At 41.1% G+C, this 27462-nt stretch overlaps 1 protein-coding gene across 2 annotated transcripts in view; it reads right to left on the minus strand.

Moving 5' to 3' along the window:
• Positions 1 to 27462, minus strand: part of CALCR (calcitonin receptor) — a 160436-nt gene that overhangs the window by 29162 nt on the left and 103812 nt on the right. For both annotated transcript variants that reach the window (XM_028750736.2, XM_028750737.2), the window contains exons 4-7: positions 26551 to 26661; positions 17760 to 17872; positions 15979 to 16070; positions 13488 to 13614 (exon numbers count right to left, since the gene is read on the minus strand). In XM_028750736.2, the coding sequence (XP_028606569.1) occupies positions 13488 to 13614; positions 15979 to 16070; positions 17760 to 17872; positions 26551 to 26661 (443 nt within the window). The remainder of the gene's footprint in view (positions 1 to 13487; positions 13615 to 15978; positions 16071 to 17759; positions 17873 to 26550; positions 26662 to 27462) is intronic.

Genomic DNA, 27462 nt, shown 5'->3' on the forward strand with positions numbered 1-27462 from the left:
TGCTTGTGGCTTAATTTACTGTTTTATGTCATTCAGAAGGACTTAATCCGAATGTCCTTTAGGAAGATAAGCTCTCTGCTTGTGATACAGAGTTGTTTAGATTCCATGGTGTGATTTGTTGGAGGCTGATGTATTTATTGCTGATCAGAGCTCAATGTGACGGCCTTTTCCAGTCATACGGTTCAGTGTGTGTCCAGACACTGTGAGCTTTTAGGACACTTAATTTCATTATGTTGCCCCATGTTCCTACATGTCTTCTCTATTTCCATACTCTCGGTCACATGCAGCGATTGCAGTTTGTTTTCTGATTTAAATTCTGCATCCATCTTCTGAGTTATTTATGGCTTTCTGAGAAGCTTAGTCTCTTGATGTGTAATAGGTTTGGGAAAGCTATTAGACAGGGCATGAGGGATGCATCTGGCTAGCGCTTAGAGTCGCGTCTCATCAATTTGAAAATATATTAGAAAATATTAGAATGAAGAGTTCAGACCTAGCAATACATCAAGATGAACTGTGTTGAAAGAAATCGTGTTGAGGACATGGTAAACATCAGTCTTCACTTGCAAATATTTACGGAATTTTTCATTCATGCTGAAGTGGTTTAAAAGGAATTTCATTTTAATTAATTAGCCTCTCTCAGTCAGCCACTATATACTAATAAGCTTCCAAGTGACTGTAGAGGCAGCCCTCCAGATCAGGCTTCCTCAACCTCAGCCCTCCAGATGTTTTGAGACTACAATTTCCATCATCCCTGACCACTGGTCCTGCTAGCTAGGGAACATGGGAGTTGTAGGCCAAAAACATCTGGAGGGCCGAGTTTGAGGAAGATCAATAGCTAAAGGAACCCATTTCCAGTCTTCTCAGTGTCAGAGCCTGCTGCTGCTATGACTCACTCATTCACCCACTGACCCACCTATATTTCAGCAGAAGATGTCTTCTTCTAACAGCCCAGAGGAACAAGAAAGTTGCAATGAAGATATGCTGCAATTATACAGGGTGAGTCTTTTAAAAGAGGCCCCGTGGAACATGTGTACTCTGTATCCATGGGGCCTCTTTTAAAGGACTCACCCTGTACATCCTATATAAACCCTGTGAGTTGTTAAATTACATATAAGCATTTAGGGTGAGATGTAGTAGCTGCTGCATCATTGCTATTCAGCAAAAGGGAGTAATGTGAGCAGAGCCAGGACTTCATGGTGGGCTAGGCAGTATAGCTTAGTGATGCTCCTAGATCAGGGGTGGCCCACCCATGAAGCAAGGTGGGGCAGCAGCCTCAGGAGGCAGGAGCCACAGGGGCAGCAAATCCCAAGGTAGATATTTATTCCTCCCTTGTTACTGATGTAGATCTTCACTTACCCTTCTTCCCTAGCAGGAAGGGAGGTACCATTTTGTGGCACACCACAAGTGCCAAAATGTCTTGGGCCAGCCCTGTCCTAGATACCTTCTGAGCACCACCACTGGATGCAGTATAATGTTATTATGGTATGTGAAGAAGTATGTGAAGAAGGTATGTGAAGAAGTGTCTAGGTGGTTAATTTATCGGAATTAAGAGTAGGAAAAGCAGTATCCTGAATGAATTTTGCTTGGCACAGAGCCAATCCAGCACTACTTATGCATCTAGTATGCTGAAAAACAACATGACAAGATGCACTGGTTCACTGCAAATCCACTTAAGTCTATAAACATTGTAAGGATCTTCTGTGTTCCAATGGGACTTGGGACTTGTCTGCACATGCAGCAAAGTGAGGTGGAAATGCAGTGGAAAAGTTTTAAGGTGGTATAATGGACTGCATTTATTTCGATTTATGGATGGAGAATCACTTTTTAAAAAGGGGAAAAAAGAATGCTCCATTACTCTAACAAGACACTCTACAATCAGAAAACTAATGCAGCAGGAAATGAGCTGGGACAGAACCTTTTCCCTTGTCATGCTAGTTCTTAACTGGATGAAGCTTGTTATATGGGAGAGCAATAACAAACAAAGAAAGGCAATCCCCCACAGACAGACTGTTCTGCTATGCCAGAAATCTCACTTCGTTCTACTGCATATGTAGACCAGGCTAGAAATCACAGGTTAGCTGCAAAGAGCTGTCACATGAGACATCTGTTTAAGCCCTCAACAGTCACATGCCCCTGGTGACCTGCCTCAAAAATCAACCATGCTGAAGTTCTAGTAAATCATAGAATCATAGAGCTGTGGAGTTGGAAGGGACCAGGAGGGTCATCTTAGTCCAACACCCTGCAATGTAGGAATATTTTGCCCAATGTGGGGCTCAAACCCACAACCCTGAGATTAAGAGCCCCATGCTCTAGCAGCTGAGCTATGTTGATGGACAACTGCTGAAAAATTTGCTCCGCTGTCTGTTAGTATTGAAAATGGCTCATCATTTTATTACATTTGTCATTTGATTTCAGATCATAAGACATCAGGAGATTTCCCGCAGACAATATAATTCAGTCTTAAATGAGTTTGCGCTGGGTTTGGATCGCTAAGCTCCCTCTGCTTATTAGATCAGCGCTCTGTGACAGCATGCTTAAATTCCAAGTGTCCATAGATTCTAATAAATAAGCAACAGACCTTTTCCAAAATATCACAAGGCTCAACAGTGCAGCTTTAAATCAGTTTTCTGTCAGAACTTATTATACCCGTTCATATGTCATTACCTGTTTTCAGATTTTGAGCTGTTCACTAAAACCTATTTCAGTTAGCAAAGTGAAAGTTGAGGACTCCTCCCAAGAGTGATGATTTCATTTACTTTTTATCCATGATAAACGCCTCTCACCCCCCAGTGGTCACATCCACACCATACATTTAAAACACATGGCTTCCCCCAAAGAATCCTGGGATCTGTAGTTTACAGAGCTGTAATTCCCAGCACCATCAACAAACTACAGTTCCCAGGATTCTTGGAGGCAAGTCATAGGCTTTAAATATATGGTATGGATGTGACCAGTGTGTCGCGGGTCTTTACAGCCATTCGCAACATTATTCAAAAAGCTACAGGCCGAATTAGAATAGTACATGCTTATGCAATCTACATCATAAGAACACGAAGAGCCCTGTCATGGAAAGATTCCTCTCATCCCTACTTAAAAGTTCTGCACCTCCTACATAGTCAGGGTTCTGTAATGCCTGAAGAGGGCAAAATAATTTGTCTATAAAAGGTGATGATTCCTGAGATCAGAGAGGTTTTCCTCTGTGTTTGGGTACAAATGGACACCATTTTGAATCAAGAGGGCAGGCTAAACCTTTCAAAACTGCTTGATCTTTAACCATTTATTTTAAAAATGTGCTGATTTTTTGGTTTCTTAGAATTCCCAAGCAACATTGTGTATGAGGCTACTAGTTTTTAACATTATCAACTGGATCCTCTTGCTATTGATGACCAATACTTCTTATTCTAACAACAAGAAGCAGAAATCATATCCAACAGTTATCAGCACCTGAGGCTGATGAAAAGGACAGTTAAGTATGTCAACACAGTATAGAAAAGGTGGATCAGTGTCAAAATCTATTTTAACAGTTACTACACTCCAAACAACACCTCTTTTCTTCCAAGAGACTCAGTCTCCGCAAAACATTAATGGTAATCACTATATTTTTTGGTGAATGTTCAAAACTGGATGAAATTCCAGAAGGCTACTTTGAACTATGTTCCCTTAGCATACAAGCCTAATGGAAGGGGGAAATTAAGTCCGACGCAAATGGAAAGCCTAATGATGATAAATTGGAAGAAAATACCGTCTCCATCAAGATGCCAGAAGAAACACAATGGCAAACACTACAGAAGCCAGGTCAGTCTGCCCTTGCCTTATTAAGCGTGCTGATCTTTAAAACACTGATCGCATATTGTGTTTACTGATAGAGCTTAAATGTAGATTTACAGATTCAAGAAATCCACTTAAGCTTCTAGGTTTCTGCCTGCCAGATTGTTTCCTAAATTCTATGACTCATTTAGTGACAGCAGATGAACAGCAAAGATCTTATCGCCATGCAGAGCTGCTGGTAATATGGAGGAAATAAGAGAGATTCCTATAACAGAAGGAGGACAGGCCCGTGGCAAGGTGAGTTACTCAATCGGTTTTCTGCTGGCCATTGTCTTCTCTACTGCCATGGCTACTAGCCATTACAACTATGTTCTGCCTCCATGGTTGGAGACTGTAATGCTTCTGAACACCAGCTGCTGGAAGCCACTGAAAGGACCAGTGGTCTTGTGCTCAGGTTCTGCCTGTGGATTACCCACAGGCTTCAGGTTGGCCACTGTTATGCTGGACTACATGGGCCATTGGCCTGATCCAGCAAACTCTTCTTATTTTCTCACAATAACCCGCCTCAAGTAAAGATATGGGGTTCTGTATCTTTCTTCTTGGAGGGTAGTAGTGGAAGGAAACAGCTTGGGTGATTCAGAGGGTGGGGGAATAGATGACTGGCGAAAAGTAAGTAATGTTCTTTTCAGACACCCAGCCTGTGCTCCTGACTGCAATCTCCATTAGCTGCTTTTCATTTAAAAAGGAGAGGAAATCTATATGGCAGGGCATGTAATGTGTAATTTGACCTTTGACTTTCACCACTGTGTTGTAGTAGGTAGACTCCCGGCGGTAACTTAATGTTAAGTTGCTTTCTCCAGTTTACCCCACAGAGTTATTGTGAGGTTAGAATGGGATAACTTCATGCATGCCACCCTGAGCGACTTGAATGAATGGGATAAATTTTTATAAATCGATGCTGCTATTATTCATTCATTCATTAGATACACAAAAAACACCTAATACAGCCCAGTAACAAACAGTTAAATGTGTGTATGTGTGTGTGTGAAAGAGAGACTCAGCCAAACCTCTAAAAATAATTATCACGAGCATCAGAACCACTCCCCACTCCAAGCACCGTAAACACAATCACCACTAAAACTGATCAGCCTACTTCTACCTGTGGGTGAACTTGGAGGAGGGCCTCTGAAGATGACATTGGAACCATACAGGCTCATACAGGAAGAGAGGTATTGGGGTCTTGAGCCATGTAAGGCCTATCAGTTAAAACCAGCACTTTGAATTGGGCCCAGAAACTGATCAGAAGCCAATGCAGGTGGACGCTCAGACTGTCTCATCCCTCTTAGCCTTCTGACCACAGTATTCTGCCACAGCTGCAGTTGCTGAACCGTTCTAAAGGCAGTTCCATGTAAAATGCATTGTAACAATTTGTGGGTTTACTGGAACACAAGACCACCGAAGACTTGTTATCCACACCCAAGTAGAGGCATAGCCAGGTGCCAACCTAAGCTGGAGCAATGAATCTGAGAGCTCCTCACTACCACAAGCTATGGCAATATGAAGATTGAACAAAGAGGAAGAGAAAACAAAGTGAAGAGGAATGAGGGGAAAGTAGGAGTAGAAAATCTAACAACTGTTTGCAGTTTTGTCAGTCTGATTCTTTGCCCAGTGGAGAAGTTAAGTCCCCAACCGCTGGATTCCTGTATGGCCAGGCAGATGTCATCCACAAGAGGTGAGGGTTGCGACCAGCTATTCACCGGCAGAAACCTTATGGCAATTTTCTATACTTTAACTTCTATGTGAACACTAAATCTTAAAAGTTTTGCATTCAAATACAAGTGGATTGTATGAAGGCTAATGAATGCTAACTGGGATATAAAAGGGACTATCTTTTAAACTTTGCCTTGCAAAGGATTCACTGAAACAGATCAAAAGTAACTGTAACTGGGGAACATCAAATTCCTGCTGAGTCATGCCTCATTACCAACCTGGTTTCATATATATATATATATATATATATATATATATATATATATATATATATATATACTATATGGATTCAAATAATGGCCTGGTTTCATATATATATATATATATATATATATATATATATATATATATATATACTATATGGATTCAAATAATGGCCTGTCGTGCTAAAAGACTCAGTGTGGCACTTTTCAAAAGAATATAAAAATATTACACTTTTTCTAATTTCACTCTGAGGGATTGTTTAATATTTCCTTTTTGATGCCACTCAGGAGATTTGATTATTATTATTACCATCATTGTTCATTATATCACACTTTTTAGTTGCTTTTCTTTGCAAACTGTAACCCAAAACAACCCTAATATATGCTTAACACTTGCATTGAAAAAAAGGGCAAATAGATCAATGAGAAAAAGCGAATTGAAATTTATTTCAATTTCAGCAGTCTTCTAGACAGTTTTAGGTTGGTTCCAGTATAGCTCAAGTTATTCTGAGCTAGGGTGTAGTGTGTATTAAATCTGCAAGTAATATCAAAAGGAGCTGGAAGTTGAACCAGCAACATAGTTTCCAAGACTGGGGTAATATTATCAGCAATGTTCTAAAAAGCCTAGTAAAATCTCATTTGGACAGCATTGCAGTAGAACAGGGGTGGAGAACCTATGGCCTTTCATTTGTTACAGGACTACAACTCCCATCATCCCTGACCACTGGCCATGGCGGCTGGAACTAGCACCCAACAACATTTGGAAGGCTACAGGGTCACCCACCCATGCCAAAGACTCTGAATAGAACTGCCAAGGTGACAAACGTTTTAGAAGATATATTTTTTTTATGTGATAGAAGTCTAAAGTGATCTGGTATGTTTTATCTAATTAAAAAAATATGGAAGAGGCAACTTTTTTATATTTAGCAGAAATATTACAACAAGGATGGAAGAGTGTTCAGTCTGTCCACCGGCAAACTCAGAATTACAAAATAAAAAGGATGGCGTGTCAGATTAGATAAAGAAGTTGAAAAACTTCCCTCCAGTTAAGAGCGATAAGAGCAGTTAATTAAAGCAATTCCCTTTGTAGAGAGGATGTGACAACAGAGAAGGGTATGTATAATTAGCAGAAAGTCTTGTGGGAATCCCCCCCCCCCCCAATTCCCGCTCTCTGGCTGAACCTAAATTCTCAGCTGGAGTCACTTTACTGCAAATGGGGACAGATCAAAATAGCTCTCAGAAGCAGTGGGAGAGTGATAAGGGTTTGCTCAGCTTATCTGACGTGCCACAGAGACAAGAGAATGCTTTTGCTGAGAACAGCATGGCTGGAGATCTTTTCTGACTTGGGGACTTTGAAGAGCAGGATGGAAGCATATCTGTATGAAGCTCATCAAACAAATGAATGTGAGCAGAAGGTATATGGAAAAATAATAGTAAGGAAAAGGCTCTGATCCAGGCAACGTCAGTTGTGTTCAATGGAAAACAACGTTACTTAAATTAGTCAGGACTAACTTTATTTTCGTATGGCATTTCTTACCCGTCCTTCACCCTAAGGCTGCTGGGCAGGTTACATAAACTAAGATCCCATAAAAAAAGAATATTTTAATAAAGGTACAAAACAGATACAACTAAAAACACCATTTGCAAGGAGGACAGCTAAAAATATGTTATGAATTTGGGGGTGCAAGTCAGTCTAACTCCCAGATCTTAGCCCTGTGATAGTTAGACTCATGCATGTAATTAAGTGTCAAAAGTCAATTAAGTCAAGACTAGCCTCCTGCATGAGGTGTTTAATTACGCTTGCTTTAAAATCTACGTGTCAGACTACCTAGAGGTTAGAATCGAAGGAACCATAGTATTCTAGGCACAGTGCATTTTACATTGTAATCCTAGCCAAATTAACAAGCGTTAATGAAGTCAGGCAAACTTCAAAGCCCCTTTTTTTGAGAGCAGGACTGTCTTAAAGTTCTCCACACCTAGTCGCTTAAAAGAGATGCATGGATCCAAGCGCTCTTAGAGGAAACTGGTTTTCTAGATCCATTTCAATTGGAGTTTAGGTCCACTTTTGGCACAGAAACTGCTGTGATCACCCAGTATGACAACCTCAGTTGGGAGAGAGTTGGGGGGAGAATGTGTCCCTGTTAATACTCCTCAACCTCTCAGTGGCATTCAATACCATTGGCTATGGGCCCGTCTGGAGTGACTTTCTGAGTTGGGGGCGGGTGGCACTGTTTTGTGGTGGCTCCGGTCCTACTTGGAGGGTGGTGCTTGGGGAGTGCTCTTCAGCCCCATGGAGCCTTCAATGTGTGGTTCCTCTGTGCTCTATTTTATCCCCTATGCTGTTTAACATCTACATGAAGCCCGTGAATGGGGTTATCCAGAGTTTTGGAGTATGTGGTCACCAATATGCTGGTGGCACACAGACCTACTTCTCCTTTTCATCTACAGGTGAGGCAGTGGATGTGCTGGACCCTTGTCTTGTTTCGGTAATGAACTAGACAAGAGTCAACAAACTGAAGCTCAATTCAGATAAGACTCAGGCCCTGTTAGTGGGTGGTTCCCTACACCGGATAGATAGGAGGTGGTCTCCTTTTGATGGGGTTACCCACTCCCCCTAAAGGAGTGAGTATGAAACTTGAGGGCATTCCTGGATCCTCTGCTGTTGCTTGGCTCAGGTTACCGAGTGCTTTCCATCAGCTTTGGCTGGTGGCCCAGTTGCACCCCTCTCTGGACAGAGATAGCCACATGCACCTCTATGGGGAAGACGTTTACTGTTTTGGGGCTGCCACAGAGAAAGCTCTTTTACTGCCTCCCCTGCAGATGAGGGCTGTGGCACTCCCCACATATCTCTGAGGGCTGCAGCACTACCAACAAGACCTCTTCCACTGATCAGGATATCCAAACTGGTACATACCGTATTTTTTTGCTCCACTTTTTCCCTCCTAAAAAGTAAGGGGAAATGTGTGTGCGTCTTATGGAGCGAATGCAGGCTGTGCAGCTATCACAGAAGCCAGAAGAGCAAGAGGGATCACTGCTTTCACTGCGCAGCGATCCCTCTTGCTGTTCTGGCTTCTGGGATTCAGAATATTTTTTTTCTTGTTTTCCTCCTCCAAAAAATAGGTGCGTCTTGTGGTCTGGTGCGTCTTATAGAGCGAAAAATACGGTATTTGTTTCACTGGTCATGATAGGACTTAGCTGTGGCTAGCTTGGTCTGAAAACCTTCAACAAATGCTATCAATTTCAATTACCTTTAACTTCTTTTTATCTTTCTCTGAGGAAAATCTAGGTACACCGTGATCTATTATAGATGCCTGTCTATTTCTCAAGACAGAGTAAGGTCACATCTCAGCCCTGTCTGCTGAAGGTTTCTGCCAATAGACTGCAGGTCAGCACTATGTCAGAAATTCACACCTGAATTATTCAGGTATTTGAGGTGGCCCTGGCTGCCCTTTAGGAATTGCAACAAGCTCCTTGCAAGATGTTTGGCTTCAGCTACGTCCAGTGTTGGGTCGGTGGTGGGGAGGGAGAACACCACAGTGTTTTTAAATCACTGAAGTAAAAACGGAGTTCAGACTGAGATCTCCAGTTTATTTTCAAAGGCCTAGAATTCAGCCTTGCTATGAGGAAAGGTTTTAAAAAGAAGCCCGTTCTCGAAGGCATTGTGAGGCAGTGTAACAAATGTTTCCTGCTGAATTTCAATTGGAAAAAGTGAACATTTACCTAGTAAAAACAAACAAAAACGGAAGTACATATTTCTGTCTGTACAGCACTATCCTTTCCCTTTCTCGTCTGTGTAATCATTTCAGCTGCACCCTCAGGTAATAGAGAAAAATCAATTTTGTCTTTTGTTCCATAAATTACACAGGAATTTCTCTTTGCACTTTAACAGAACAAACTGCAGTGCTTTCTCTCTGTCCTCTAATTCTCACCTCTTTGTACAAAATCCCCATTAGAATTGAGCTACAGTGACATACTAATTGTAATGATTAGCTCATTTGTTATCAATGTCTACCTGCCATTCCTATCGTTGTTTTATTTAATTTCTTACATTTCCATTTCTTTCCTCTAAGGAGCTGAAAGTGGTGTATATGGTTCTCCTGCTTCCCATTTTATCCTCACAACAACCCTGTGAGGTAGGTTGGGCTGAAAGACTGTCCAAAGCTCACTCAAGGTAATGTATAGCAATTGACCAATGTATTACTGCTCTTCTTTGGCAGGGGTGGAAACAGAGAAATGATGCAATCCATCATATTTGCCTGAAATTTATAACATGCTCTGAGCTTTAGGCTCTTCTTTGTGGATTAACAAAGCTACGTCTCAAATTTTAAACTGATGATTAAATTTTATTTGGATGGCATGCGTGCCTATGGTATGGAAAGGCAATTATATATATGAGCTTCTCAAACCATATAATCAGAAAAAACACTGCTGTGTTTATCACCGACAGAAGTCCTCTCAAGGAAAAAAACTAACACAGAAACAAACAGGAGTACATATAGAGATCTTCTGAATCTCATTGGGGAGGAATAGAAACTGAAAGAATATGAAGAGATAAAAGACCAAATGACAGATTGGTTAAGTTATTACCACTTAAGGGCAACATTTAAGTTAGACAAAATATACAGTTTTGCTGGAAAGACCTCGCAGTTTGAAGATATTAAGATCCAAGGCCTAAATATTATAAAAAATGTATAATTTATTACTTGAGTGGGAGACTATGGAGGAAACAGTAAAATCTACAATGATAAGTTGGGCTAGGGACGTTGGACACAATATAGATTTTATACTATGGGAACAACTGTGGAAAGTAAATATAAGATTTACAGCATGCTATACGTTAAGAGAAAAGTTTATGAAGATGCAGCATAAGTGGTATCTGACACCCAACAGATTCGCAAAAATGTCAAACTCAATAAAAGGTAACTGTTAGAAGTGTAAAACAACAGAAGGAAGCTTCTACCACATGTGGTGGTCATGTAGCATAATTAAAAATTATTGGGAAATGATTTATACTGAACTTAAAATATGTTTAAAAAATCTTTTGTTAAAAACCCAGTAGCACTACTGTTGGGGTTAATAACTACAGAAGTTTCCAAAAGAGAAAGAAATTTGTTTCTATATGCTACAACAGCTGGCTGTGCACTATTAGCACCAAAATGGAAAACAGATAAAGTGCCAAGAAAAGAAGACTGGCATATTAAACTGTTAGAATGTGCAGAGTTAGCAGGGATGACCACTAGAATAAGAAATCAAAACGATGTAAGATATAAAGAAGACTGGATACTATTAACAGAATATATGGAAAAGAACTATAAGCAAACAATTTACCTAGCAGGATGGTAACTTTTTCAGCAGAGTAAGACATCAATAAAGTATATAAAAGCGGTCACAATAGACGAGGTGAACTAAGAAAACCTGATGAAAAGAGGGGCTAAAAGGAACCATAGAAGGAGAGGAGAAGTCAATGAATGTTTTCTGATTTTTTTTGTCGATTATTTAAAATCTTTGAAAGGAAAGATTTCTCTTTGTTGTATCATTTTTGTAGATGCTTTCTTGATGTGGAATGTTATCAGAAAAATAAATAAAATATGGAAAAAGAACAAAGCTATGTCTTAGAAACCCAGGAAGCTACATGATATATCTAGTCAGACTATTACTCCATCTAACCTAGTATTGTCTACTCTGACTAGCAGTTGCTCTCTAGGGCAGTGGTGGAGAACCTCTAGCATGTGGGTCTCATGAGGCCTGCTAGGCCTCCATCTGCCCTACGTGATATCAAATGTGGGGTCATAAAGGGTCTGGAAACCCAGCCTTATGAGGAATGTTTGAGGGAATTGGGTATGTTTAGCCTAGTAAAGGGGAGACTGGGATGAGATACGACAGCCATCTTCAAATATCTAAAGGGTTGTCACATGGAGGATGGAGCAAGCTTGTTTTCTCCTGCTCTAGAGGGCAGAACCCAAACCAATGGATTCAAGTTACAAGAAAGAAGATTCTGACGAAACATCAATAACTTTCTGACAGTAAGAGCTGTCTGACAGTGGAATTGACTCCCAAAAGAGGTGGTGGACTTTCCTTCCTTGACAGTTTTTAAGCAGAGGTTGGATGACCACCTGTCATGGATGCTTTAGCAGAGACTGCTGAATTGCAAGGGGTTGCAGGGGACCTTGGGGTCCCTTCCAACTCTACAATTGTATGATTCTATGAGGTGCTGATTGGTGGCAGCTGCAAAGCCCTGTGCCAGGTCCCTTGTACAGCACTTTGCAAGCCTCAACAACCATGTCATAATGGCATCAGCTAATTGGCAGGAGGGTGGCCTCACCAACCTGTCAAACTTCACTCACAAGAGGGTGGGAGAGTTAAAGATCTGGCCCACTGGCTGGTTCTCAGGGCAAAGCGATCCACCTCACCGCACTACCTGATCTTTTTAACTGGAGATGCCAGGGATTGATAGGAAGATGTAGAAACACCCCAAAAGCAAATGAAGGTGAATGCTCAATAAATATTGGAAGCAAACTAACTGCTGTGTAAACTCTATGCAAGTAAATCAGGATGAATGCTAATAAATAGGTCATCTGGAGAAGGTCTTTTAGATTTTTTTTTTTTTACATATATCCAGAAATAATTGCCTTCCTAAAGTGCCATTTACTGCCAGAAGCCTGACATTATTCTCTTTATTTAGAATATTTACACCCCACTTTGCAGCCCCAAGAGGCTCCTCAAGCAATTTACAAAAGGTTCTCACAATGAAACCAACAATTCACCTTGAATATCTTCAATTTTACCTTGCGTATTTATCTTCAGATATCAAAAGTACTTTGATCCAACTATTTGCATAAAAGTGGAAACATGGTACTAGGAACAAATGCAAGCTACTTTTAGAGAATTCTCAATGGAGGAAAATGTCTCCTAAAACATAACATTTTCTGTAGCTTAATACACGCAGAGATACAAATGGACCTCTAGTAAATGTAATATGAATTACTGGCCTGTGCATTAACAAAGATGTACAAACATTTGTTGGCTTAAACTAAAGGCTTAGGAAAAATGAGACACCTAACAGCTTTATCCTATAAAGGAATGTGTCAAGAGGCAAAGGGAACTGACTGCGTAGAGCACTAAGTAGCAAACTGCCATAATAGCAGGCATATGTGGCATAGATAGTGGTACCACATATCTACTCAGAAGTCCGATGGACAGGATTGTAGCCTAAGGCTGCAATCCTATGCACAGTTACCTAGGAGTAAGCTGCGTTGAACTGAGTGGGACTTAAGTGGAAGTAGATAGGCATTGGATCAGGTTGTATTGAAGGTGTTCTTTCTCCTTTCTGAACCACTAAAATTCCTGCAGATGACCATGACCTTATGTGGCTCTTTTTGCAAGACAATTAAGAATATGGGCCAGCACCACAGCAATCAGCCTCTCACCCATATCCTATACATTTCACCACCAATCAACAACATGGGGCACATCCTAAGGAAAATGTACTCCATAAGGGGTGTTACAGTGACATTAGGGGTCTGTGAGGAGTTATGGAATTGGATAAATTTGATACAAGGCTGTTTTGTGGATCAGCCCAACATTCTTTGCAACATGAAATTTCCCCCTGAACAATAGGATCTTACTTTAAAGGAAGATTTTGTGATGGCAAGACATTTGTCCTCTTAGCTTTCAGACCCAAGAGTTCAAAACCCTCCTGTTTGTAACATATTCTCCACCTAGCAATGTAAAGGAAAGAATACTTACTGGATCCTTTTTTACCAGGTTTCGATCAGACACTACTGCAATGAGGTGGGCGAGTGTAAACACAGAGTTAAGAACGTAAGAAAGAAACAAATTCTTGTGCAGTGTTATCCTCTGACAGCTGAGGCTCCTGAAAGATACGCACCACAAATTGTAAATTAGTGTTTTGATTCTTATGTCACTTTTTAACAAGCACATGTTTTTTTCTGAAGAATGCAATCTGGCAACAGGCAGTTGGAAACTCATGGCTGGCAATGAACCCATGGGAGCCAAACCTTTTGCTTAAAGATGCATGCTTTCCAAATCACACTTAAAAGGACCTCTCAAACCTGCTTTCTGTCTGAGCCCTATAGGCTGAAACTGTACACTACAGGCAGAAAGGTGCCCTGATACTAAGTGACATTTTTGTGTACATACAAATTGCAAACAGCAAATGAGGAGATGTTCTTCAGAACACTTAGATGGAAATTACATAATGCCGTAGGAATGGGTAATCAACTAAGCAAGGAATTTTAACTTGGAATTTCCCTGGATGTCAGGGAGATTTGTATTCATATTCTGCATGGTTTTTATTCCTTCTTGGATCCCACAAGAATGAGAGACTTATTTCCTGCTTGGTTGTGGCCAACATAATCAAGGAAGTGACCTATTTTTCAAGATTTCCACACTCCAAAGCCAAAATTTTACTTGAACTAATCACAAATTATTGTGTCATTAAATCACTAGACTCATTGACACAGAGAACAGCAGTGCTATTGTATGTTTGAACTGGCCATCAGTAGTTGGGATAGTAGAACAACCAAAAAAAGCTCCTACATGTATACTAGAATGTGGACAAAGTGATAGAATTGCTTACATTGAATTTCATCTGCTATTTTGTTGCCCATTCATCCCAGCGTGAAGAGTTCCTTCTGAAGTTCTTTACAACCTGCATTGGAAGTTGCTAGCCTAAATAATTTAGGGTACCCACCCTGTCCACCCAACTTAGCAACTCACTGCTCAATCCTGATTGCAGATCATTCAGTACACTAAATAGAAGCTGCTGACTTCCTTCCATTATGACCATTTAATTCTATCCCCTGCTTCCTATTTCTGTAAATAGACTATTGGGGCAGATACCCATGTCCTTTCTTATTCATGCTCAGGCCATTCATTTCTGTTTCTGTAATGACTGCAGAAAGCATGAACAGGAATATACCAGAAGTGGCTCACTAGGTGGGAGGAAATGTAACACTAGCTTCTGAGCAGGTGAACTGCAGTTGCTTACCAGAAGGTGGAGGGACAGAGGCAAGTCTGGAACGTACAAATATCCAGACTATTATTCTCACAAACTATGAAGCAATTTTCATCAGAGGAGCAAACTCAGCAGACAAGCAGTGAACCACCTTTTAGCCCAGTGATCAAATTAAGTCCCATGTTTAGGACTGTATGCTGTTTGTGGAGGCAGTAAAAGAATATTGTTGTTGTTGTTGTTGAAGAAGAAAACATTAAGAAGAAAACACCATGCCTGCAACCATGGGTGAGTAGCCCCTGAACACTGCAGTGAATTTTCCCCACCTCAAATCACTGAAATGCTCCACACAAATTAGACACCTGCAAATAGGCTAGTGAATTTGGAGGAGACATTTTTATTTAGTCCTCATTTGGAGCAGGAGAGAATTATTTAAGAATAATAAACTGAAGCACTATAACTGCATTCCATGTTGTGCATGAATGGAATGGCATCTGTACGTCACACAAAACCATGGTTTAGTGAAACAGAACTGAGACTTTTGGGCTCATGTACTCTCCCCTCTCTTCCTCTTTTGCAGCTGGGAGGAGGATTTTGGCAGCGTTTAATTTCAGTTTCCTTGAATCTTGGCTTGTTGTGTCTGTTGGAACAAGGAATCGCAATTCATTCCAAACCAGTAAGCTTCATAACAAATTATTTCAGAATGGATTATTTTGAAACTAATCATTGTTAGGAATAAAACACGATTCCTCATCTAGGCAGCATGGCAAGCTGAGATTCAGAGAAACTGAAAAGAAACACTGTCAAAGTCCTCCTACCAGACTTGCAGGAGAAGGAGGTGTGGGGAGAGGGGAGAATGCAAGTTCTAGGTTCATTGTGTCCCCATTCTGCTTGTGCAATTTACAACAGGTAAGATAATTTATTTGAGCTAGACATATGTAACCTGGAAGGAAGTCCTACAGAATACAGTGGGATTTACTTCCAAGTAAACATGCACAGGGTGGCGCTGTAGATCTACTTTGGTAAGGAAAGCAGTAGGCAATCTTCAGTTACACAGAATAGCTCATCAGAATTTGTCTGTTTTGAATTTTTTTGCATAATTTCAGGTAGGCATGGTGCTGTACCTTCAGTGAGATGGAACAAAATGGAATTTGAATAAGGTTATTTCTAGTCACTGTAGGCTGATGAGCGAATTGTTGCATTGCATGGAACTGAGGATGACTGGTTGCTGTCATTGAAGAAAAGAAAGAAAAGAATACTTACTTGAAATGGAAGAATATTCCCAAGGAAATCAACAGGGAGGTTATAGACAAAGCGTGTCCTACTATAGTCATATAGTAAAGGATGAATACCATCTGAAATTTAAAGAGAAGCAACAAATGGCAATATTTTTGTTTGCTTAGACATCCTTTTGAGACATAGATATTAGATATATATATATTCTCGTTTGAAAAATGCTAAAGTTGACATCCCTCCATGTGTTGAAGATTTAAATGTACATAGATTTAGTTAAAGAGCTATAAGACCATTATGTAGTCATGGGTCAGGAAGAACACGCCCCTTCATAATCATTTCTGAGCCTTATCCCATCATGAATTGTCATAGAATTCTATAACATTTTGGAAGGAAATGGATCAAAACATACAAACTTTATATTACTAAAACAAACCCCTATAGTATGGTACTGATAGCTATAAGCACGGTACGCTTTTGAAGGATGATGTGGCTCATCATGAAGCCAAGTGAACCGAGGTAAATGCTTCCTGCTTCACTCAAGGTACTTTGGGGGCAGGTGGGGTGGGGTGGGGAAGAGATGCCTGACAACTACTAGGACTCTAGTCATTCTTCATATAACCACGTTGAAGCTGGAAGAATTTGTTTCAGCCACTCTCATTGAAACAAAATAATTAAAAACCACAGCGGAAACAGAAATTCTTTTTCTACAAAGGGATCACTCTCTTTCTTTCTCTCCCCCCCCCCCCCCAATAAATTGCAGTTGGTTTCAGATGCCTGGACTATTTTGATGCTCTACTGCACATCATTTCTATTTTATTTGTCTCTGCATTTAGGATAAATGATTGCCAGAGTTCTCGCCGAGAATAGAATATCATTACTTCTTACAAAGGGACACAGATTTCATTAGAATATTAAAAGCCATATTTATCAATCTAATTAGACTTTTCCACAGAATTATGTGCTGAGTATTAGGCCACAGCTGGGTGTAAATGTCACAAACAAAGTCTTCTAACCAATGGCAGCCTACAAGTTTACAGAATGGGAAAAAGGGGTGGGGGGGGGAAGGGTTATTCCCTATCCAGTGATGGGCAACAAGCTTCAACTGCCGAGTGCCATTCTGGAGGCTGGCACTAGGTGGTGGCAGAGATCCTGGAGCTGCTACCCTAACACACAGTGCTATGTAGATACATGGCTACTGAGCAGGTAGACTTGTCTAGCACATGCTGATTGCCTTAGTGCTTCCTCCCACATGAAGTGGTGCTCAATGGTAGAAGCGTGTAGCCCTTTGGCAAAATTCTGCTCTATCTACTGCCATTGCCAGCTTTTTCATACCTTATAATAACTACAATGATGTCATCAGCAGGGCTGGATTAATCAGCAGGTGATCCAGGGAGCTGCCAATGGCAAGAGGCACAGTGGGCCCCTGTTATGGGTTACCTGCTCAACTGGTCTACTCAGCCGCTGAAATACACCAGATAAGCAATTTGATCTTCAGTTGCAAAATGGCAGCATGGACCTGTATGTTGCAAGAAAATTTGCAGGAAAATGTGCGGCATGAGTGGGCTTGCTCAAGACTCTCTTTGCCTAGATACTACAGGGATTTGCCATTGGCATCTACAATTAAGTACCCACTTTAATTTTAAACAATAGCTACCTAGTGCGCAGAATGTGTCCCTGAGGCCTATGTCATCTGAAACATAGGGAAGGGGCTAGCACTATTTTATATTGCATCCTAAATTGTAGGCAGCAAATGTGTAGGAGTCAAATTTGGATAGTGGCAGCCGTTGCATCAAACTTTAGAAGCCTACCTTACGCTTTTCATTTGTGAAGGAATTGCACCGTGTGTAGTTGGACCAGGTACGATTACTTTCAGGATGCCGGAACCAGGTCCCAGTCTTGTCACAGTATTTTGTTGCTGTTTCTGTGAATTAAAAAGGCAAGAGTTTGTAGTAATTCATACCAGAACCCTACGCCCAGATACCAAACCATGCTAGATCTGGCACATTTCAATAATTTTAGGTCTTATTTAAAATAAAGCCGATCTATTTATTCCTTTTCTTCGATTTTGTATTTTATAAATAGTGTATTAATTTTCAAGAAAAAGATAAGCATTAACTATACAATTGATTTAGCCCCTTCCCACCTCCCCCCACCTCAAAACAGAAGACTAATGTGTCAATATGTCCCATAAATCTATATGTGTAGGTTGGTGGGTGCCAGACATGAGGATGTCTATTTGAGTATTTTATAAAGGGGTACCATATTTCAACATCAGGGACCCGGGTGGCGCTGTGGGTAAAAGCCTCAGCGCCTAGGGCTTGCCAATCGAAAGGTCGGCGGTTCGAATCCCCGCGGCGGGGTGCGCTCCCGTTGTTCGGTCCCAGCGCCTGCCAACCTAGCAGTTCGAAAGCACCCCCGGGTGCAAGTAGATAAATAGGGACCGCTTACTAGAGGGAAGGTAAACGGCGTTCCGTGTGCTGCGCTGGCTCGCCAGATGCAGCTTGTCATGCTGGCCACGTGACCTGGAAGTGTCTGCGGACAGCGCTGGCCCCCGGCCTCTTGAGTGAGATGGGCGCACAACCCCAGAGTATGTCAAGACTGGCCCGTACAGGCAGGGGTACCTTTACCTTATATATTTCAACAAAATCATCCGTATTGGATATGTCATTCAAGGCATGAAATCTCTTAGTTAGTTTCTCAGATAAAGCAATTGTCCATACGTTCTGTTTCCATCTTGTGATATATAGGCAATCAAATCCTTTCGTTTTTTGCTAAAGGTAATTGTGCTGCTACCAAAAGAAAAGTGACAAGTTCCCAATAATTTGGGAATCTTTGAAGATTGTTAATAAACCTAGGCATAGATTACATCTTGGTTCCCGATTTTGCTTATTTCTGTAAAGACCCTTTCCCAAAATGGTTGCACTAATTCACATGTCCATCACATATGAAAAGTTGTGCCAATTACCTTGCACCCTATCCAGCTTGCCAAAGAGGATACTTTATCTATATAACTGAGTCTTACAAGTGTTAAATGCTATCTATATATTAACTAAAAAGAGTTAAGAGGAGGTGGGTGAGGAAATACGGTGCTGGGAGGGGGTATTGAAAGGTATTGAAGCAGATAAGGGCTGTTTCTGCATAAAGGAACTAGTATAATATAACCTTAGAAATAAGTATTTAATAACCGTAGTAACAAGCACTGTATGAAATTGTAAGGTAGATGGGTCCTGATTTCCCTCAGAAATCATAACATGCAATTGACATTTGAGTTTAATACATATAATGTAGGCAATGAATGCATCCTGAATACTAAGCCACTCCATTTGATTCCCCAGGACTATTTATTAAAACAGTCGGAACTATTTATTAAAATACTCCCAGAACAGAAATTCATCTGCAGAACAGGAATATAAATTCGTCTAGTATTTTTTTGTTCCGTATGCACACAGAACAAGGCCCAGAGCTCTGGTAGGCCAGTGTTCTTGGAAAAGTTTTTGGTATATAACATTTAAATAGTATTTTAATATTTAATATTTTTTAATTTGCTTTTTTGGTTGATAATCTGCGTTAACTGCTGGTGGTTTTATAGCGCCGAGATCTGTGTTATGACCATGTGTCCTGTCTTGTATTCTTAACCAAGCAGAAAATATAAGACGTATGGCTTAACGATTATAGTGCTAGACTAGAATTGGGAAGACCTAGGTTCAAGCTGCCACTGGCACATTAAGCTTACTCAGTAACCGTGAGCCAGTCACTCTCTCTTAGCTTAACCAATCTTAATAGGAAAGGAAAACCATCAACACCACTTGGAGATCCTTGGAGTTGAGGGAGGATACAAGCATAATAAACGAATAAATAAATGAAACGCATTGGGTTATTTTCTAGGAAATTTATGAGTGCGGGTGGGGTGCAAGTGTGTAACTTTAATAGCTTTTTTAAAAATACCTTTGGGTTCTTTATACTCTCATAATTTCATGAGTCTAAGTATTTACGTAGCTTTGCTCATCTTTACAGATCACATTGATGTCAACGGAAATTGTTAGAGCAGCACACACAACACTATCCAGAAGTCACATCAACTAACTAACCTATTATTTATTATTATTATTATTATTATTATTATTATTATTATTATTATTATTATTTTACCAACTAACCTATTAAGAGCAGTTCAAGTTTTGGTAGAATTGTTTGATTCTATCACTCCCCCCCCCCTTTATATCCATCTAAAAATCAGGTTGGTTTCATTTCATTTTCATGACCGTATCCTCCGCTTTTAACGAAAGAAGCGAGCCAAAAACTGAGGGAGACGTGTTCTCTTCCTATGACCAGGAACACAACTTTATATAGAAACACTTGGAATAAGCACACTCCAAGCAGTCCAAAGGAAAAGTCTTTTGGATTAACTACAGCTTCAGCACAACGGCTCTGCGGATCCAGTGTTCAAATGTGAATACGTGCCCAAGGAAAACACAAGAAATGAAAAGAACATTGTCTTTCGGCTGCCTATCAATTTAACTTGCAGATCATCCTAGACTTGCTTTCCTCCTATCTCTTCCATCGCATCTGTTGCCAGATACTATCTAGGGCTGGAAAGCATCTGAAGTCTTAAACAGAGATTAAAGGTGACTATGTGATAGAACAGAATGTACCAACATTTCACCTAAATGTCCTTGCGCTGTTATCCAAGGGATCATTACATTAACAACATATATTTTTTCTCTTCCAATGGCTGGAGAGGTATATTGCTCCAGCCACTTTGAAAATGCCTGTGACTCCAGGGGGTGGGTGGAGGAGGGAGGGAGAAAATCTTTGGTCTAGTAATTATGAAGTCTAAGCAGTATATCTCTTTTCCCCAGACCCTATTCAACAAGCCTGTCTCACTGGCAATGAGCAAGGATAATCAATCAGAGGAAATTTTTCCTGACAACCCTCTGCTCTGTAGCAGTATAATAAGGAGCTATATGATAACTTTAACTGCCTCAGTATGGAAGATTTGTCCCAATACACTGTGTAGAAAGGAAGTCTGGTGGGGGCAGTATGTGCATTTGTGTTAAACTCTTTACTTCTAATATTGTTGTTGTTTCTTCTGTGGGAAAGGAGGTCGTGGGTCTATGCCAGGACTAGGCAATAAAGGGCATGATGTTGCAGCCTTGAACTATGACTGCTTTGGGAGTAAAGGGACCCCTGACCGTTAGGTCCAGTCGCGGACGACTCTGGGGCTGCGGCACTCGTCTCGCTTTACTGGCCGAGGGAGCCGGCGTACAGCTTCCGGGTCATGTGGCTAGCATGACAAAGCCACTTCTGGTGAACCAGAGCAGCGCACGGAAATGCCGTTTACCTTCCCGTTGGATATATCTACTTGCACTTTGATGTGCTTTCGAACTGTTAGGTTGGCAGGAACAGGGACCGAGCCACGGGAGCTCACTCCGTCACGGGGATTCGAACCGCCGACCTTCTGATCGGCAAGTCCTAGGCTCTGTGGTTTAGACCACAGCGCCACCCACGTCCCTTTGGGGGGTTGTAGGGAGAGATAATTTCCCTACTCCTGATCTGAACTAACCTAAGACATTTGTTAATTCCCAGTTTTGATCATCCCCAGCCCTGGCAGACATTTAGGGTCACAACTGGATGGGTGAGAATCTGCAGAACTGCATGACTAATTTCATGCCTCCAGTTTAGTTTTGCTATGTTTGATGGCCCATGTGCTGGGCAGTGAGTGGTTAAAAACAGGGAGCTGAGTCAAGGCAAACCTATTTACTCCCACCAGCTCCAGTCAGCATAGTCAACGAGTTGTTGCTGACAGTAAAAGATGTTCCACAGTGGGAGGAGCTACCTTGGAAGGTGGCAGACTCTTCATCACTGCAGGTCTTTAAACAGAGGTTGGATGGCCACCTGACGGGGATTCTTTAGCTGTGATACCTACATTTCAGGAGGTTGGACCAGAAACCCATTGGAGTCCCTTGCAAATCTACAGTTCTATGATTCTATGAACAACAACTGGAGGGCACCAGATTAGCTAGCGTGTTCAATACAAGATGAACATCGCCCCAAACCAGGCCCACGCGAGGAAAAAATGAATAGTTTGGAAAACCTTGGGTGCTTCTTCCTTGATTCTGGTATATGTGTTGACTGAGAATGGTGATAAACTGATGAGTAGGACTCCCTCATTTTCCACCCCCACTAAAATTTCAGCCATTGGACAACACTGATTTTCCTGCATAGATTTGGGGTTTTGACTTTAACTCTTTGCTTGATCTTTAGTTACATTTTCATGATAGGCTAAGCAACCATAAATGTAAAAGTAGCTAAGATGTGGGGGCAGGTTCTAAATATGAAGGAATGACTGCGTGCATGTGGGCCTGCCTCTGAAGACTGCTTGGAAACTTCAGTTGGTGCAGAATTCAGTGGCCAGGTTGCTCACCGGCACAAGACGGTTTGAGCATGTGACACCAATCCTGGCCTGACCACACTAGATGCCAATTAGTTTCTGGGCCCAAGTCAAAGTGCTGGTTTTGACCTATAAAGCCTCAAACTGCTCAGGACTGAAATACTTCACTACATAGCTTTAGGTGCCTGGCAAAAACCTTCTTTAACTATCTGTGGCCTTTTAGAAGTGGGTGTACTTCTCTTTCCTCTTGAATTTAATGTATCTTTGTGGGTCTGGTTGTTTGGTTGTAAGTCACTTTGGGTTGCCCTGGGCAAGATAAACCAACTAACAAATTAAATGAAGAAATAATGCTGTATTGCATTACTCTTTCTTGTGCCCTAGGAATATCACCCTTGTGACAGGCTGTAGCATATCTGCATGCTGTTCTCCCTTCTGAAAGGATAGTCCTAGAGTATCTTGATGTTTAGTTATGTTCCATAATAAAATATTTGAAGAGAGAGTACATGTGGAAGAGAATATTTCAAGTACAGTCGTACCTTGGTTTTCAAACGGAATGTGTTCCGGAAGTCTGTTTGACTTCCAAAACATTAGGAAACCAAGGCGCGGCTTCCGATTGGCCTCCGATTGCGCAGGTGCACTGGAAACAATAGCAGAAGCCACATCAGATGTTCAGCTTCCCAAAAAATGTTCGAAAACCGGAACACTCACTTCCTGGTTTTGACCGTTCGGGAGCCGAAACATCAAGGAGTTTGACAACCAAGGTACAACTGAAATACAGAATGTCTATAACACAGACAAAAAAAAAGGAAAAACCTCACACCATCATTAATTTCATAACAACCAAGGTGGATGTGAGTCTTGCCAGAAAAACGAAGATATGGGACCACAGGAAGCTGCCACTGGTCCACCTGACTCAGTATTGTCTACACTAATTGGTAGGGGCACCACTTTGACTATAATTAGTCAATGCAGATCTATACAATGCTGATCTGGGGTGGGTGTGTTTCTCTGTGAAAATGCCCCTAGATCTCACAAATTTAACACACAGCACATCCAAGCTATGATGAAGAATGGCCTGAAAAGTTTTTAGTTATGAAAAGCAGGAAACCATAGAAACACACGTCCTGAAATCTATGATTTTTTCCCCAGAGCACGAACAAATTGGAGTTGAAGACCTGTGCATCCGTACCTAACACATTTCTTCGGTACAGTGAAACCTGCACCATCAAGCGATGACCACCTCCATCAGCAAGGACTGGCTTGCCGTCAACTTCAAGTCTCCCCAATTCACCCACTTTTGATTAAATCTTCCAGTGAAGATCAGTCACCTGTGAAGTCCATTTCTAGCTATACGCTAACTTGCCCAACAACTGTGATCTGTGCCTGTGAAACCTGATAAACTGACCTGCAGAGAAGCCTCTCCATTTGAAACAAAAGTTAATGAGCAGGCCAGGGAGGGAAGGGAAGAGTGCCAAATGGAGAAAATGCAGGGGAACAGAGAACACATGTGTGCACATGGGCATGGAAAAGTGTAAGGCGTTGAAAAATGCTTTGTAATTGATAAATGCATAATACATGTAGATCCCAGAATCTAAATAAGTGTTACTAAACTAAAAAGAAGAACAATGCTGACAATTATCTAAAACAAATATCTATCTATCTATCTATCTATCTATCTATCTATCTATCTATCTATCTATATCTATCTATCTATCATCTATCTATCTATCTATCTATCTATATCTATCTATATCTATCTATCTATCTATCATCTATCTATCTATATCTATCTATCATCTATCTATCTATCTATCATCTATCTATCTATCTATCTATCTATCTATCTATCTATCTATCTATCTATCTATCTATCATCTATTGATCATCTATTCATCCACAGGTGTGTATGGGGAGAATATTTCTCATTTTACCAACCTTATGTTCAGTTCTCCACATTTCTACACCAGCTTCCTTTTTTTAAGTCCTCATGAAAACTTTTCAGTATTTTAGTGCTAATTTGTTCTAATATATACGTTTTTATATGCAATTTTCCCTAATATTCTTATTTTTGCAAAACCATTTCCCCATACATAATACATCCTTGAATGTTATTTTCACTAATATACACATTCTTGTATGCATAGCTTACCACAGTACATGCATTTTTGTATACAGTGGACCCTCGGGTTACGTTACTTTCAGGTAACGTAACTTTCAGGTTGTGAATGCGGCAAACCCGGAAGTGTATTCTTCCGGGTTTCGCCGCGCACGCATGCACAGAAGCACTCTATCGCTCCATGCACGTGGACAGAAGCTGCTTACGGATTTTTCAGGGTGCATATGGACCCCCGGAATGAATTACATTCGTATCCAGAGGGTCCACTGTACTTTTGCGCCGCTGTAAGATTTGGATGAGTGAGAATTTCAAAGAATAGCTGTGTTTTGGTTTGCTCAATTTTTTTAAAAAATGCAAATTTGGTAAGTTCAGATTGAAATACAAAACTGAATCAAATTTCTCATCCATCTCTCTCTCTCTCTCTCTCTCTCTCTCTCTCTCTCTCTCTCTCTCACACACACACACACACACACACACACACACACACACACACGATAAGATTTTCGTTGGATCTGCAATGGTTGTCTTTTGGGGGGAGGGGTTTGGTTCAGTTTCTGCATGACAAGTTGAAACTGTTACAAATTCCCTACTTTAGGGGTAGCCACTGTGGTGCCATCCAGATGTTTTAGGACTCCAACTCCCATCAACCCCAGCCAACATGGTCAATCGTCTAGAACACGGGTGTCAAACACAAGGTCCGCGGGCCGAATTCGGCCCGCCAGACCTCGTCATGTGGCCCGTGTAGCCGCCGCCGGCTGCTGATGCGGCCCCCGATGAATTTGAGTTTGACACCCCTGGTCTAGAAGGTACCATATTTGCTGTCCAGCTCTACAGAACTGCTAATAATCAAAATCATTGATTTCATGTGTTTTTGCTCATAGTATTCCTGCTCTCCCCCAGCTTGCGTTTCAGGCTACGTCAGTGGAGGTATAGACGTTCCCACGCAAGTATGCTGGTGTATCACCCACTGAATGTGAGGCCCCAGACAGAACAACCCAGTAGCAACACTGAAAAACCATACAGACTTTCCCCTTGCAATGCTAATTTCAGATTGGCACATCTGACTGACCACTATGTATTTATTTATTACTTTTGTAGTCCATCTTTGTTCAAGGAGCGCAGGGTGGCATACATGTTTCTCTTCCCATTATATCCCCAGAACAACCCAGTGAGGTTGGTTAGGGCTAAGAGACTGTGACTAGCCTAAAGTCGCCCAGTGAATTTGATGCCTCAGCAGGGATTTGAACCCTGGTCTCACAGATCCTAGCCTAACACTCTAACCACTACTCCATACTCTCACCTTTTTTTTTACACGCATCCATCTGTCCACACCAACGTTTTTCAAAGGTTCCAGAATCTATGTAATCATAGTCTTCAATGAAAGACTAACAGAACAATATGGGGAAATAGACATCTGTGACTTAATAAAGTGGTTTTCTTTTTCTTTTTTGCTTCTGTTCTTCCAAGAACTTTTTAAAAATCTGTCTTGGACTATAAAATATAGGAGAGAGACCCTGGGAAGAACGACATGCATTTTACCAAAATGAACCAGCTCTTTAGCAGCTGCTGTTCAGATCACTACGCCTAAAAATGTAATGATTATAAAAAGCAGGCCAGCATATAAAAACAAACAGTGCCACTTCCATTATGCTGGTTTCAAGGGAAGGCATGGACAAGTCAGACAATATACTATAAAGCAAAGGAATTTGCCCAGGCACCAAGTTGGTAGGCAGGCATCTCAGGAAAGCTATGAATATATGAAAATTACAGTCATAGCTTGGAAGTCGAACAGAATCCATTCCGGAAGTCCGTTTGATTTCCAAAACATTCGAAAACCAAAGCATGGCTTCTGATTGGCTGCAGGAAGGAAGCCACGAAAGCCCTGTCAGTCATTCAGCTTGCGAAAGAACGTTCAAAAACCGGAATACTCACTTCCGGGTTTGAAATGTTTGGGAGCTGATTCGAGATCCAAGGTACGTCTGTATCACAGTCCATTTTAAAAAGTTATAACACCACCATTATTTTGGATAGCATTCCCCTTTCACTTTCAAACGCTAAACATTTTCAATGAAGATAAAAGTAGACACTCTACCAGTTGGATCAAAGTCTGGGAAATAATCAGGGCAATTTTGATCAGCAAATTCTCCAGCAGGTGTGTCATCCCAGCAAAGCCATCCATCCCATGTCCGGTTACAGAATAGTCCTAGAAATTCAGAAAGAACCAAGCTGTATTATTTAAAGGTGGTGGTGGGGAAACCACTAGCCTTCTCTTTTTTCTTTCTTTGTTAAATGTTTGTAAGACTCACAGAAACATCTTGTGCTGCTAGTGTTTTTAAACTTGGAAGCACCATATTACTCATTGGTACTTCTCACGTTGTATCCTGCCTTTTCTCCAAAAAGGTTAGGATAGCACCCGTGGGGATTACCTGTTTTTTTTATCCTCTTTACAACCCTGTGAGGTAGTTAGACTGCAAGAATATGACTTGGGCACACCTAATTTCATCCTTGGAACAATCTCACGAGGTGGTTAGGCTGAAAGACAAGTTCACGCTGGAACCTTTGGGGCTGAGTCCACTTCATCAGAAGCACGAAAGCTTAGAGGTGTAGATACCTCTAAGGTGTATCTATGCCTGTAACTTCAAAGGTGTTGGGATTAAAGCTACAACACTTGCAATAAGTTACATGACCCAGTTGGGGGTGACAGAGAGAAAGGCAATCTATTCTTCCCTCTCGGATTCCTCCTTAGTAATGGCTAATTCAGAGGCATAGGAAGGTCAAGTTGTACCCGGTGTGGAAAATTTCTTGTCACCCCCCCACTGGTTGTTTTTTGTTTGTTTTTTTGCCTGCAAAAATGGTTTTACGTTATTTCATATTTTCTTACAAAGGAATAATAATAATAAACAACTTTTATTTATATCCCGCCCTCCCCAGCCGAAGTCGGGCTCAGGGCAGCTAACATCAGATACATAACATTGGTATAAAATCAAACTAGAATTAAATTACC

The sequence above is a fragment of the Podarcis muralis genome, chromosome 12 (genome assembly GCF_964188315.1).
Source record: "Podarcis muralis chromosome 12, rPodMur119.hap1.1, whole genome shotgun sequence".
NCBI lineage: Eukaryota > Metazoa > Chordata > Lepidosauria > Squamata > Lacertidae > Podarcis > Podarcis muralis.